Source organism: Marmota marmota, unplaced genomic scaffold (assembly GCF_001458135.2).
Source record: "Marmota marmota marmota unplaced genomic scaffold, marMar, whole genome shotgun sequence".
Taxonomy (NCBI): Eukaryota; Metazoa; Chordata; class Mammalia; order Rodentia; family Sciuridae; genus Marmota; species Marmota marmota.
This window is the reverse complement of record NW_026000082.1, coordinates 27606040-27619841: the sequence shown is the minus strand read 5'-3', so window position 1 is coordinate 27619841 and position 13802 is coordinate 27606040. Positions and strand designations below refer to the sequence as shown.

Genomic DNA, 13802 nt, shown 5'->3' with positions numbered 1-13802 from the left:
GCTGAGGCAGAAAGATTGCAAGTTTGGGGTCAGTCTGCGTAATTTAGTAAGACCCAGTCTCAAAAATTAAGAACTGGGGATGTAACTCAGTGTATTTCAGAAGAAAAAAACAATCTGCCAGGGTCAAATTGAGATCCCCTTTTTTCCTTCTGAGAAAGGAATCTCTTCAGACCCCTATCTGGTGACAGATGCTGTACCAGACAGAATTTCAGTAAGCACCATCTTTCACATTGTTTTCACTTGCTGTTTGTATGTGTATGGGGTGGGGTATTGAGGATGGAACCCAGGGGTACTATACAAGGGACCTACATCCCTAGACCTTTTTAATTTTTATTTTAAAACAGAGTTTCACTAAGTTGCCCAAAACTGGCCTTGAACTTGCAATCCTCTTGCCTCAGCTTCCTGAGGAGCTGGGAGTACATGCATGTATCATGTGCCCAGTTTTATCTGTATTTTATACAAATGTAGAATTAAGATTATATAACCATCTTTATAATTTTTTCTAATTTATTTGTGCTTTTATAAAAAATTAGATTATAAAAATTTGCCATCTGTGGTATCCCTTTGAATAGTTTAAAAAAAAAAAAACATATATAGGGCTGGGGATGTAGCTCAAGCGGTAGTGCGCTCGCCTGGCATGTGTGCGGCCCGGGTTTGATCCTCAGCACCACATACAAACAAAGATGTTGTATCCGCCGAAAACTAAAAAATAAATATTAAAATTCTCTCAAAAAAAATACATATTAATAGATGTTAGCTAAATCATTAATAAAAATTATTACTGGGGCTGGGGATATAGCTCAGTTGGTAGAGTGCTTACTTCACATATACAAGGCCCTGGGTTCAATCCCCACCACCACAAAAAAAAATTATTATTACTATTGTCTCATTAGGGCCCCTTTTTTTAAATATATTTTTTAGTTGTAGGTGGACAATTCCTTTATTTTATTTTTTGTGGTGCTGAGGATCAAAACCAGTGCCTCACGTGTGCTAGGCGAGCACCCTACCACTGAGCCACAACCCCAGCCCCTCATTAAGGCCCTTTATACATTAATTTGAAAATCTGCACAAAAATATAACACTTTTAAGTGCAGCAAAGCTACTTACTTTCCATTCATTTTAACCAAGGGACTGTCCTTTCTTATGGAAGAAGGGTGGGCTTTGAAGATTAGAAGGGCAAATTGTGGGAAGAAAAAAATCATCATTTCAAGTTCCAAAACAAATGATCTGGGCTGTGTAGTTGAGGCAGCAGTTATTTCTCTCTGATTATATGCCACTCAAAACTAGTTCAACTCCCAAATCTCAACCCTCCGCAAGGTCCCAACATGAATTTATTTGGCCACAGACCAGAAAGTACAAGGCCAGCAGAAAAGTAATCTTCTTTTCATTTGTATTATCTACAACTATCAAAATGCATAGTGAGGCAGGATGCAGTGGCTGCAGCTAATACTTGTAATTCCAGCAACTTGGGAAGCTGAGGCAGGAGGATCACAAGTTTGAAGCCAGCCTCAGCAACTTAGCAAGACCCTGTCTCAAATGATAAAGAACAAAAGGATAGGGATAACAAAAAAGAACAAATAGAATTTCTTTTAAAGAAATAAAAAAAGAAGGGTAGGGGACTTGCAGGGATGTAACTCAAAGGTGGAGCATCCTTGAGTCCCTCGGTACTGCAAAAAAGAAACAGTTTACATCATTTTTCTTTTTCACTTCTGAAATTTCTTGCTTCATAGTCAATGTTTCTAGGATCCTCTGTAACACTTAAGAAAGCTATCTGGGGATATAAAAGCTAGGGATATAAAGCTAGGGATAATATAGCTCAGTTGGTTGAGTGCTTGCCTCGCATGCACAAAGCAATGGGTTCAATTCCCAGTACCACAAAAAAAAAAAAGAAAGAAAGAAAGAAAGAAAAAAGAATGCTGTTTGGATGCTCAGGTTCTGCAAATCTAAAGAGTGAGAGTAGCCCACTGAGGAAGCTACAAGAAGACATAAGCCAGTCATGCATACCCTTTTCTTCTGAGATGTTCATTAACAGACCTGGCAGCTTTATCTAAAAGCACCATTCCCAGGACAAGGCACATATTGAACAGAAGAATAATATATATTTCTGCTGCACATGAAGAGGGGGTAATGCTGTTTGTTCATATAATGTGTATGTCCTGTGCAAGGTTTCCCTAGGGCATATGGTGCTCCTTCTATACTATAGGAGTCCACACAATCACAAAACAGTCTTGAAACTGCCCACAAGTTTTTGCAAAAAATAAACCCCCTACTCTGGTTCAATAAATACATAAGTGCACCAGTGAGAGCTAAAAGCATTCCCACATGAAGAAAGGGTGTATTAATTTGACGACCTCTGGGCTACCCAGCCAGGCTTCTGCTCAGCTGATATTTCTTTCTTTCAAATGATAAATGTCATCTGGTGTAAATTTCCTGTCAGCAGTAGAAAGAGAAGAGTTTTGAGTCTGACATCACTTGGAGCTTTCATCACCCGCTCCGTAGCAAAAAAAGACCTTCCCGGTAAACGCACTAGGGCCATTGCCAAGAATTCGCAAAAATCGTCAGAAATTCTTCAGCTGCACATTTACACGCTGCAGCATGGTTTAAACTTACTGAAAGTACTAAATATCACAAGGACAAAGCAATTTCTCCGTATTTCTAACACGAAATGCTGGAACACAGTGCCTTTTTGGTTATGGTTGTGCTGTACTGGGGCTTGAACCATGGGCTCTGCCTGGGCTAGTCAAGTGCCCTGCCACTAAGCAATATCTCCAGCCCACTTCATTTTATTTATTTCATCTGTTTCGAGACAGTCTTGCTAAATTGCTCAGGCCGACCGTTAGCTTGCATCTTGCATCCTCCTGCCTCAACTTCCAGAGTGGCTGGGATTACAGGCGTGTGCCATCACACCCCCAACGTTTATTTTTTTCTACGCACTGCATTTTTCATCTTGTCGATACGTAAGATTGATCAAAATTAAAACGTTCCGTTCCTAAATCACGCCGCTGCGCCGTCCAGCGCCCCGAGTCTCCTGCATCCGCGCCCCGACTCCCAGCCGTTCGACTCCCAGCCGGGGGCCGCCAGGAGCTCCGCGTGGTGGTTGCCTAGCAACCGGAGGCCAAACAACGGAGAAGCTCGGAGAGGGGGGATTCTGGGCGAGCAGGGAAAGGAGGTGAGAGACTAGGCGAGAGCGGGCAGCGGGGCACACACGGAGACCCAGCCACTCCCTTCTTCCCCAAAGAGCCAGGGTATTCACTGAAACCCCAAATGAGGATCCTGTGCAGGGCAGGGTTTGGCTGGGCACCAAACTCCGACCCCAGCTCCTCCCACCCGCCCCACCTCCTCCGACCCAGGGCAGCGGCAGCGAGCGAGGCACCCCGCCGAGAGGGCTGGAGCGCCCCCCACCCCTTGACGGGTGCCAACCTCGGTGCGCCCTGGAAAACTGGGCTCCTTCTCCTAGTCCGCCCCCAACCCCACCCGGGCCTGGCCCGCAGCCGCGGAAGAAATAAAAGAAAGCTCAGAGGGAGGGTTGCTGGAAGTAGGGGTGGAAACTGGATTAGGGGCTGTTTTCCTGCCAGCCCTCTTCCCCTTAGGCACTTGCCCCCCCCCCACACACACACACACACACACCAGGGACTCCTTTATCTCCTTTTACCTGCTCAGGAATTGCAGGTCCAGGGCCTAGGGTCTGGGGGTGGAGGGGTGGAAGGAACCTATCTAATAGAAGTTGAGCTCAGCCGGGGCTGTCCCCCAGTAGGCTTCCTGTAGAAAGGGGCTCAGAAGAAAATAGGAGCATGGCCCTTGGAGCAGGCAACTGAGCCATTCCACTGACGTCTCCTGCTCCTTGCTTTCCCAACACAGGTGGTGTGTCTTGGAACAGGTCCGGGGTTTGGGACTCACCACCCCGCACCATGGCCACATTCAGTGTCAAGCCGAGTCAGCGCTTCCGGCTGCCCGACTGGCAAACTAATAGCTACTTGCTGTCCACCAATGCGGAGCGGCAGCGAGATGCTTCCCATCAGATCCGTCAGGAGGCCCGGATCCTCCGCCATGAGACGAACAACCAGGTGGAAGCCCCAGCTGGGTACCCCGCCCCCAACCATTATGCCATTGAGCTACATTTGCAGACCTTTTCATTTTTTATTTTGAAACAAGTTCTCATTAAATTGCCCAGGCTGACTTTAAACTTGTGATCCTCCTGCCTCAGCCTCCCCAAGTCTCTGGGGTTACAGGCATGCACTGATATCTTCTTTATCTTGCTCTCTCTCTTCCAGACTATTTGGGATGAACATGACAACAGAACTCGACTGGCAGAGAGGATTGATACTGTCAACCGGTGGAAAGAGATGCTGGACAAGTGTCTGACTGACTTAGATGCTGAGATTGACACCCTGACACAGGCAGGGGATCAGGGCTGGATATCAGGACACTCTGCTGCAAAGATCTCCCTTCCTTCCCACTTCTGGGTCTGGAAACCCTTGATGGGTGCATGGATGGCATGGTCATCTGAGTCACTCAGAGTTCTCTGTTAAAAGTGGGGATAAGAGCTGCCTCCCAATGCATGGCTCCTCCAACCTCCTGAACCCCCTCTTTTCTAGATGAAGGAATTAGCAGAGCAAAATCTGCAGGCCAAGAACCTACCAATGGATGTGGCCATTGAATGCCTGACCCTTCGGGAGAGTCGGCGAGACATTGACTTTGTGAGGGATCCTGTGGAGACTGAGCTGCGTAAAGAGGTGGAGGTCATTGAGGCCACCAAGAAGGCACTGCAACAGAAGATCAACCAGGCCTTCGAGCAACTCTGGTGAGGCAGAGACTGTCATCTGTGTGTTCACATGCACTTGAAGGCTTCCATGAATGTGGAGCACAGGTTTGGGGGTTCATAAGTAACTGGCTCCCATTCATTCCCTTGCCCCTCCTGTGCTTGTCAACTAGTTGGTTGTGGCACTTTCCCCGCTGCCTGGATACAGTCTCAGAATACTTGTCAAGAACCTGCTCTAGACAGTCATTCTAATTCATGCAGAAGCAGGGGAGCTGAAGCCCATTTCCCAGCACCCTAAGTACCTTATTGTCGTGTTCCTGGCGACAGAAACACTCAGGGTCACTCCAGGGGAACTGGGCTGCACGAAATAACCACACAAGAGTCAGAGATACCTTTTTCTTTGGGGGTCCTGTGATGGCTCCTTTAACCTTAAGGGTCCACAGAAAGAGAGAGAGCCAGCACGCGCTGACCCTTTTATTGAAGAGAAGCCATTCAAATGAGGCAAGGGGTCAAGTTTCAGGGGACTGAGTCTAGCTTCATGATGTCTGCTGTCAGCAGATTGACTGACATCTAGGAAGGCCACACCCAAAGGCAGAGCAAGAGAGGGGGACACACAAAGGGCGTTGCCAAAGAACATTCTATCCCAAACAGGGCAAGGAGGTAGTATCACAAAGGAACAGGTGAGCATAGCTCGATCTATAGGGCTGCAGGAAGGCATGCCTATGCATGAAGATACATTCTGCTACTTCAAGGATCAGGGCAGTGTCCATGCCACTAAAAAGTGACCAGGGAAGGAAAATGCTAGTCATTCAGCGTGACGGCCTCCCACACCTTATCATGTGTATGCGTGAGGCTTCGTGAGTGCAGCCACATACAATGCACCCCATGGGTATGTGTACACACTTGAGTGTCACTGTTCTGTCTGTGGGAGGCTCATCCAGCTGTGCCGGTCTTTAATCTCAGCTGCAGCACCAGCCCCACTGTCTTCTGCCATGCACAGTCATCTCAGCCTCCCCATCCTTCAGTGTTGAGGTACAATGAGAGCTGCATGTGGGGCCTCAGGGGAGGCTCCTGATGGAGTCTGCTCTGTGTCCAGCCTCCTGCAGGAAGTCCAACAGCAGCTCAACCTTGACCATCGGGGCAAAATGGAGACGCTGGAGATCGACAGAGGCTGTCTCTCTCTCAACATAAAGGCCCCAAACATCTCTCTGAAGATTAATCCTGCACGTGTCCCCAAGGGGTAAGAAGTGTGTTTCCATCAGTGCTCGGCCCCCCCTTCATAGGCTGCACACTGCAACATTATTATTTCCTGTCACCTGCAGCTCCACCACCCTCCAGCAATGGGATGACTTCAGTCAGTTCAACAAGAACCGAGCAGAGGCTGAGATTAAATCAGCCACGGAGCTGAGGGAGGCCATCGCCCTAACTATTGCGGAGGTAAGTGAGCCCCCCACCCCCACGCTGCTGCTCCAGAGCCAACAGATGGAATCAGTGTGCCTTCAGCCTGTACTTTCTGTTGCCTGTTGACCATGGCACCCCTTCCCCTCACTTAAGCAGCAAGAACTTGAGCTTCTGTGCCCTACCCTTGCATGGTATACTTCTTGTCCTGCAGACCAACAATGAACTTGAAGCCCAAAGGGTTGCAACAGAATTTGCCTTTCGGAAACGGCTGCAGGAAATAGAGAAAGTGTACAGCGAACTTAAGTGGCAAGAAAAGAACGTGAGTCTTCACTGGGGCCTGGCCTCCTACTATGGGGCAAGGAGCCAGACTCCCTGCCAGGAAACCCTGGACTGGGTGCTCCAGCATGAGTTCCACTGGTGAAGACCAGTCACTCTGTCCCCCACAGATTTTGGAGGAGATTGCTGAGCTGCAAGAGGACATCCGGCGCCTGGAGGAGGATCTGCGCAGAAAGATTCTAAACCTGAAGTTGGTCCACACCCGGCTGGAGTCCAGAACCTACAGGCCCAATGTGGAACTCTGTAGGGACCAGGTTCGAGGGCATAGGCCCCCTTGCTGAGGTTTGCTCAGGATCACCCCCAGCATATATTCCTGTGGAGCAAGGGTGCTGGCCTAGGGCAGCCCTTAGGTCATAGGCTGAAGGACAGCATGGCTAACCTGGAACTCACATGATACCCCTCTGCCTCCAGGCACAGTATGGCCTCACTGATGAGATTCACCAGTTAGAGGCAACCATCCATGCCTTGAAGCAGAAGCTGGCACAAACACAGTAAGTTTGGGAAGTGGGCAAGAGGTATGGGGAGAGACTGAGAGTGCCCATGGGTGGGGGCCTCTTGATACCTGCTGGTTTCCCTGGACTGTAAGCTGGTGGGTGCGGTCCTGGCCTCCCAGCCTCATGCAGGAGTGGTGGGTTGTTGATACTTCCTCCCCAGGGATGCTCTGGATGCCCTGAACAAGCACCTGGCCCGGCTACAGGCTGACATTGCTTGCAAGGCTAACTCCATGCTGCTGGACACCAAGTGCCTGGACACGAGACGCAAGCTTACTGTGCCTGCTGAGAAGTTTGTGCCTGAGGTGGACACCTTTAACCGCACCACAAACCGCACCCTGAGTCCACTCAAAACCTGCCATTTGGAGCTGGCATAGTATAGACAGAGTGGGTGGTAGGAATTTGATGGGAAATGGGTTGGGGAAGAGAATGAGACCTAATAAATATGTAGGCTCTCAAGTCAGTTCATTTTCTGCTACTCCTGCATGCAGACAGAAAGTGAAAGGGTTCTTTTTTTAAAATATTTTTTTTAGTTGTAGATGGACAAATACCTTTATTTTGTTTATTTTTATGTGGTGCTGAGGGTGGAACCCAGGGCCCCACATGTGCTAGGCAAGCGCTCTACTGCTGAGCCACAACCCCAGCGCTCCCACCCACAAAGGTTTCTTGACCCTCCTCTGTGTGGAGGAGCAAAGATGCAAACATCAGCTCCTCAAATTCCACATTCTAAATCCAACTCCTTCCTTTTCAGGGAGAATCTCTCAACACCCCCATGGGCTCTAGCAGCTGGCCCCAACCCAGTTCTGCCCTAGCTGGAACCTTGTATACCTTTTTTTTTTTTTTTTTTAAGTTGTTGATAGATCTTTATTTTATTTATTTATTTAGGTGTAGATGGACACAATACCTTTATTTTATTTATTTTTATGTGGTGCCAGGGATTGAACCTAGTGGTTCACACATGCTAGGCAAGCGCTCTACCACTGAGCCACAACCCCGGCCCCTATTTTATTTATTTATATGCTGTGCTGACACTCAAACTCTGTGCCTCACACACGCCAGGCAAATGCCGCTGAGCGCCAGCCCCAGCCCCGCCCCTTGCATATTAGCCTTTTGATGCCCAGGGGAGCGCCGTGCTAGGATCACACCAGGAGGGCATGGAGGACGGGGTGGGCCAAGAGCTAGGGCTGCCCGGAGAGGGCCGGAAGCAGGGGTGCCCGCCCATGCGAGGAAGAGGCCTGGAGCGACTTGATGGTCTGGCTCAGTACCTGCCCCTCGGAGACCCTGTGGTGGCCGTCCCGCCCCGCTGTGACGCCATTAACAAGTACCGAGAATATCGGGCGCCAAAGCGAAGCTGGCGGAGACGGAGACTGAGCGGTGCTGAAACTCTGACCGCTAGGTGGCGCTGTGGATGAGGGCGACACGGAGGCTCCAGTCCACCGGGGGGCGCTGTGGGCCGCGGAGATAGAAGGACGCGGCGGCGGCGGCGGCGGCGGCGGCACCGGAAGTAGCGACTGGCCTGCGCGCGGATGGCGGCGGCGGCAGCAATGGCGGCGGCGGGCAGCGGCGGCGCCGGTGCTGCCCGATCCCTCTCGCGCTTCCGAGGCTGCCTGGCTGGCGCGCTGCTCGGGGACTGCGTGGGCGCCATCTACGAGGCACAGGATACAGTCAGCCTGCCGTCCGTGCTGCGTCACGTGCAGAGCCTGGAGCCGGAGCCCGGCTCGCCTGGGAGCGCGCGGACAGGTGGGCGGGGCGGGCTCTTGGGGTCTGTGCCGGCCGGCGGGGACACTCGGGAGTGGGCGGACTGGGACGCCCTGAAATGCGCTAAGACCAGACTGCTCAGGCGGTGGGCCAGACTCTATGGCTCGCAGACACCTGGAGCTCCGGTGCCCTGTCCCCGCTCCGCCTTTCTGTCCCCAGTTCCGTGGTGCGAGCCTTGCCTGGCGTCGCGCTCCTGCACCGCGCCTCGTCCGGTGCTTCCAGTCAGAGCTTTCCAGCAGTACGCCTCAGCCCCGCGCCTCTCAAGCCTCCGCCACCTAAAATCTTAGAAGAGAGCCACATTCCTCTGTGTGGCCCACTGGCCCGCCCTCGCCTGTCTGTCTAGAGTCTTGGCCTGGCTTCCTTGGGTCCGCTCACCCGTGCTTCCCCCGCGCAGGCATTTGTTGGGTGTGCTCTGCCCCTCCCTAAAAAGCTCTCTCTCCTTCCTTTCTCCCTCACCTGTGTTGTGGACCCTGGTTCCCAGCCCAGGTGTCAGGTCTGAGGTTGAGCGCAGGATGCGGTTCTTCTTGAAGAGCAGGTGGGATTAGAAGGGAAAAGAGCGGCCCTCAGAACCCTGGGGAATACCCATGTGTGACAGGCAGGTAGAGGAGAGGGCTGGGGGGAGTTAGGGAAGGAAACAGCAGGAGATTGGAGAAGCAGCAGGAGTGTGTCAGAAAACCTGAGAACAGAATTAAAAGATGAAGACACTCATCATGGTGTCCAGAGAAGTGAAGTAGGGGGAAGCCTGGACTTAAAAGTGCATTTCCTGTGGGTTAAAGAGGAAAAGGGGGCAGAAAGTAGTATGGGTAGGTGTGAAGGAGAGGAGATGAGCTGTAATTAAGGTGAAGACAAGATGGAGAAAGGGGCTTTTATTTCGTCTTCGGTTTAAAGTTAAGATGAAGAACAAGCATGTTTTTGGGTTAGAGGTGTTTTAGGACCCTTTGAATACAAGTGACAGAAAATCCAATTAAAATGATCTAAGCAAAAAGGGAGTATATTGGCTGACATAACTGAGAAGTCCAGAGAGGTAGGTCTGCCCTCAAGCAGAGCTGGATCCAGGAATTCAAACTGGCACCTCCAGGCTCAGTTCTTCTCCAACATCCAGATGAGCTTTCTTTGGGTGAGTCCACTCTCTGCAGTCTTCCCACTGGGATGGCCCCCAGCAGCTCCAGCAAGGAATTTCTCTTTGCTACAGCCCTCTGAAAGTCCCAAATTGAGTCTCACTGGCCTAGCTGCCAACCTGCACCCATCCCTAAACAAGGGATGGCATGTGCTTTTTGATTAGGCTGGAGGTGGGGTCAGCTCCTCGCCTGAGTCCCATGGCTGAGAGTGGAGAAAAGTGGTTTCCTAGGGAAGAGCAGGGTGTAGTGACCAATGAGAGAATAAATGTGGTTCCACCTCAGAGGAGAGGTTGAAGACATGAAAGAAAGGCACAAAAGAAGAGCAAGGCCCCTGAGAAAATGGACTGGGGTGGACTTCACCTTGGACTGGGAGACAGACTTCCTCAGCGGGGAGTCTAGAAAGTGCAGCTGTGGGTCAGGTAACTGCTAGCCGCTCTTCTGGTGAAGTAGGAGGTAAGCGTTACCTAAGGGGGAGAGGGTTTGGGCTTGGGATATGCTGAGGGGGTAGACTAGGAATACATGGAGTGGGAGGGGGGCTTACTGGGGAGTCCACTTCATTCTCTGTAATTGTCTCTTCTCAGGTAAGGCCAAAGCCCTGTGCCTCCCAAGCTAAGTGTGCCATGTTAGAAGTGCCAAGCAACCCTCACAGGCAGCCCACAGGAAAGCAGATGGGGCAGGATGGAGGGAGGGGAGCGGCCCCAGCTGGGAAGGACTTGACCCAAGCGCCAGGCAAGGGAGCCATGGGATAGAAGGTATGCCAGAAGGAAGGCGTCAGGCTGGGAAGGGCTTTGGCACAAACGATAAATTGGGACTTCATCGTGATGGCAACAGAGCCATTATGAGCAGGAGAGTAGGAGGAAGGTGGTGGTCTACTTTTGGGCTGAACTCTGGCTGCAATTTAGGTTGCATTGAAAAGTGGGAGACATAGGGGAGAATTTAGGGTCTCTGTGTGCAGCCCAAGCAGATCATATCAAAAAGAACTGCAGTGATGGCAGACAGAAGGGAGCAGAAGGTTTCCTTCAGAAATCAGCAGGATGTGACTGACTTGGAATAAAGAAATGCTGAAAGTCCCAAAGTTGAAATCCTGAGCCTCCCTAGAGCCCAGGAAACTGAAGGGGAGAGGCTGATGTAAGGTCAGGGTTGATGTGCTACCTTATGAGGAATAAGCAGGAGACTTTCACCCCAGAGTGTGCAGCTTGTTCTCACCCTTCACTCTCCCCACAGAAACCTTGTACTACACTGATGACACAGCCATGGCCAGGGCCCTTGTGCAGTCCCTGCTGGCCAAGGAGGCCTTTGATGAGGTGGACATGGCTCACAGGTGAGGGGGATGGTCCTGGGGTGAACAAACCACATGGGCAGAGTCACTGCGCCCCGAGAGAGCAGTGAGGTCTGTGTGTGCTTAGGACATGCACCTTCAACAGGACCTGTTTCTCAGGCCGACACAACTTCCCAAGCTGAAAATGCCCCCACTGCTAGTACAGCCTTGTGCCTCTGTTTCCAAACCAGCCTGGACTTTTCAGAGCCCTGAGGCATCCTAGAAACCCCAGTTCTGCTTCCCTTCACCCCCACTAGGTTTGCCCAGGAGTACAAGAAAGACCCTGACAGAGGTTATGGGGCCGGAGTGATCACCGTCTTCAAGAAGCTTCTGAGCCCCAAGTGCTGCGATGTCTATGAGCCTGCCCGGGCCCAGTTCAATGGGAAAGGCTCCTACGGCAATGGAGGTGCTATGCGGGTAGCCGGCATCCCTCTGGCTTATAGCAGTGTCCAGGATGTGCAGAAGGTATTGGGGGCAGGCTGGCACCTGGGCTCCCCTTCCTCATCCGCAGCATGTGTGTGACAACAGCCCCCCTCTCCCTAGTTTGCCCGGCTCTCAGCGCAGCTGACCCACGCCTCCTCCCTGGGTTACAATGGCGCAGTCCTGCAGGCTCTGGCTGTGCACCTGGCTCTGCAGGGTGAGTCCTCCAGTGAGCACTTCCTCGAGCAGCTCCTGGGCCACATGGAGGAGCTGGAAGGGGATGCCCAAGCCGTCCTGGATGCCAGGGAGTGAGTATGGGTTGAAGGCAGGGCTGAGGTGTGTCTGAGCATGCACATGGCAGGGATTGGGGAGCCTTTGGGATGGCTGCAAAGCCAAACCTGCCTTTTTTCATTTCAGACTTTAGGGAAGGGTGAGAAGAAGCCCCTTTGTCTTGGCTGTTTTCAGGGCTCTCGGGATCCCAGAGAACAAAATGACCCACTCACACTGGGGCCCCTCCCACTCCTTGTCAGGAACCTGTGCTGAGTGGGAGCCTGATACACCCCTGCCTACTCACACAGGGTCCTCCCTCTGCCCAGTGTCTCCACCCTGCTGGTTCTGAATCCCCTGAAACCTTTCCCTGAACCCACAGGTTGGGTATGGAGGAGCATCCATACTCCAGCCGACTGAAGAAGGTTGGAGAGCTTCTAGACCAGGATTCTGTGACCCGAGAGGAAGTGGTGTCCGAGCTAGGTGCGTGGACCCTGGTGTCAATTGGTTCCCCCACACCTGTCATTCTTTATGGCCAGTGGGGCTCAGGGCCCGGAGGGAGGGGACGTGGAGTTGGGCTGTGTGTGCTTGGAGGGGGCTTCCTGTTATATTATAACCCTAGGCTGCTGTGACAGCCAGAGCTACTCTCGGTAGTGTCCCTAGCAAGGTTGTGAGCACAGCACTGCCTTGCTCTAGACCTACAGCACCTCCAGTGTCCTGAAGTAGATCTGTGTCCCCAGAAGTGGCAGCTAGTTGCCAGTTTTTACAGCTAATGTGATAATGGATGTTGTTTATCTAGCACCGTCACTGTGTAGTAGGCACAATGCAGAGTGCTTGATAGACAGGACCTCACTTCACTCTCCCAGTAGCCCTATGAGAGGGTGACACCTTTAGTCACTACACTGAGGGGTCAAATCCAAGAGCAGGAATCTTGGTGGTCAGGTAACTTTCCCAGTCACCAGGCAGTTCTTGGAAGGCAGGGTTTTAATCCAGGTTATCTGACCCTAGAGTCTGTGATCTTGATCACAGCCCTCCTTGGAGCTGAGGGTGTTGACTTGTGACAGATGACTAGAAGTCTGGTGGCAGGGGCAAGTCAAGTTCTGTGATCTGGCTTCCTGCAGGGAATGGCATTGCTGCCTTTGAATCTGTGCCCACTGCTATCTACTGCTTCCTTCGCTGCATGGAGCCTGACCCCGAGATCCCCTCTGCTTTCAATAACCTCCAAAGGACTCTCATCTATTCCATCTCACTTGGCGGGGACACAGACACCATTGCCACCATGGCTGGCGCCATTGCTGGTGCTTACTATGGGATGGATCAGGTGCCAGAGAGCTGGCAGCAAAGTTGTGAGGGTTATGAGGAGACCGACGTCCTGGCCCAGAGTCTGCACCGAGTCTTCCAGAAGAGTCTGTAAAGGCCACAGCTGCTGGGGCTCTGCCGTGTCCAGCAGGACCAACTCTAGCTCAGATTGGAAACCAGAGGCCCTTCAGCTGGCTCTCCTGCTTCAGTCTCCCTGCAGTATGGACCGAGTGCACCTTTGGGAGAGGTCACAGGAACAAGAAGCAAGGGACAGATGCTTTCTTGGAAGTCAGGGTTCTGGCTTGCTGCAAGCCATAGGGCACCCCTGGGGTCCTCAGATATGAGGGACCAGGACAGGTTTTATTTTGGAGGGTGTTTTTGGCACTTTCCGTTTTAATCTAGAACATGGGACTTGGGGAGGTGGAAATGATTTGCAATAGCATCATTTCTATCTGTTGGGTTTTAGCCAATTTCAGACATCCTGCCCTTGACTGGGCAGATCCCCCCAGTAGGTCATTTGGATCAAGGGAGACACCTGCTTCCAGTTGGTCTGTGTCCTGGTGTTTGGCTGTCACGGGGCTTGTTAGCAGCTTCCAGTGGAAGTCATGCAATAAACAGTTTTTAGCAAATCCCAA

The 13802-nt window shown here is 51.6% G+C and overlaps 2 protein-coding genes across 4 annotated transcripts; both read left to right on the top strand.

Moving 5' to 3' along the window:
* The first annotated feature begins 2789 nt into the window (after positions 1–2789).
* On the top strand, positions 2790–7446 carry Tekt2 (tektin 2). 3 transcript variants are annotated; one of them, XM_015485272.2, is made up of 10 exons: positions 2790–3169; positions 3859–4064; positions 4272–4397; positions 4596–4801; positions 5856–5999; positions 6082–6196; positions 6372–6479; positions 6607–6750; positions 6908–6987; positions 7151–7446. In XM_015485272.2, the coding sequence occupies exons 2-10, from the start codon at positions 3909–3911 to the stop codon at positions 7362–7364; spliced, it is 1293 nt and encodes a 430-aa protein (XP_015340758.1). In that variant the 5' UTR covers positions 2790–3169; positions 3859–3908; the 3' UTR covers positions 7365–7446. The 3 variants fall into 3 exon arrangements, with proteins under 3 accessions (XP_015340758.1, XP_048671717.1, XP_048671716.1); XM_048815760.1 differs by lacking the exon at positions 2790–3169 and adding an exon at positions 3179–3245; XM_048815759.1 differs by lacking the exon at positions 2790–3169 and adding an exon at positions 3338–3424.
* Positions 7447–8466: 1020 nt separating this feature from the next.
* Adprs (ADP-ribosylserine hydrolase) lies at positions 8467–13802 on the top strand. The gene is made up of 6 exons (XM_015485270.2): positions 8467–8727; positions 11088–11184; positions 11439–11646; positions 11725–11909; positions 12251–12351; positions 12990–13802. The coding sequence occupies exons 1-6, from the start codon at positions 8514–8516 to the stop codon at positions 13280–13282; spliced, it is 1098 nt and encodes a 365-aa protein (XP_015340756.1). The 5' UTR covers positions 8467–8513; the 3' UTR covers positions 13283–13802.

Excerpts from the sequence above, each read along its gene's own strand:
- Tekt2 (XM_015485272.2), top strand. The coding sequence starts at position 3,909 with ATGGCCACATTCAGTGTCAAGCCGAGTCAGCGCTTCCGGCTGCCCGAC. Across the intron at positions 4,065-4,271 it reads GCCATGAGACGAACAACCAG|ACTATTTGGGATGAACATGA; the intron begins GTGGAAGCCCCA and ends TCTCTCTTCCAG. Across the intron at positions 4,802-5,855 it reads CAGGCCTTCGAGCAACTCTG|CCTCCTGCAGGAAGTCCAAC; the intron begins GTGAGGCAGAGA and ends CTCTGTGTCCAG.
- Adprs (XM_015485270.2), top strand. The coding sequence starts at position 8,514 with ATGGCGGCGGCGGCAGCAATGGCGGCGGCGGGCAGCGGCGGCGCCGGT. Across the intron at positions 11,910-12,250 it reads GCCGTCCTGGATGCCAGGGA|GTTGGGTATGGAGGAGCATC; the intron begins GTGAGTATGGGT and ends CTGAACCCACAG. Across the intron at positions 12,352-12,989 it reads GGAAGTGGTGTCCGAGCTAG|GGAATGGCATTGCTGCCTTT; the intron begins GTGCGTGGACCC and ends GGCTTCCTGCAG.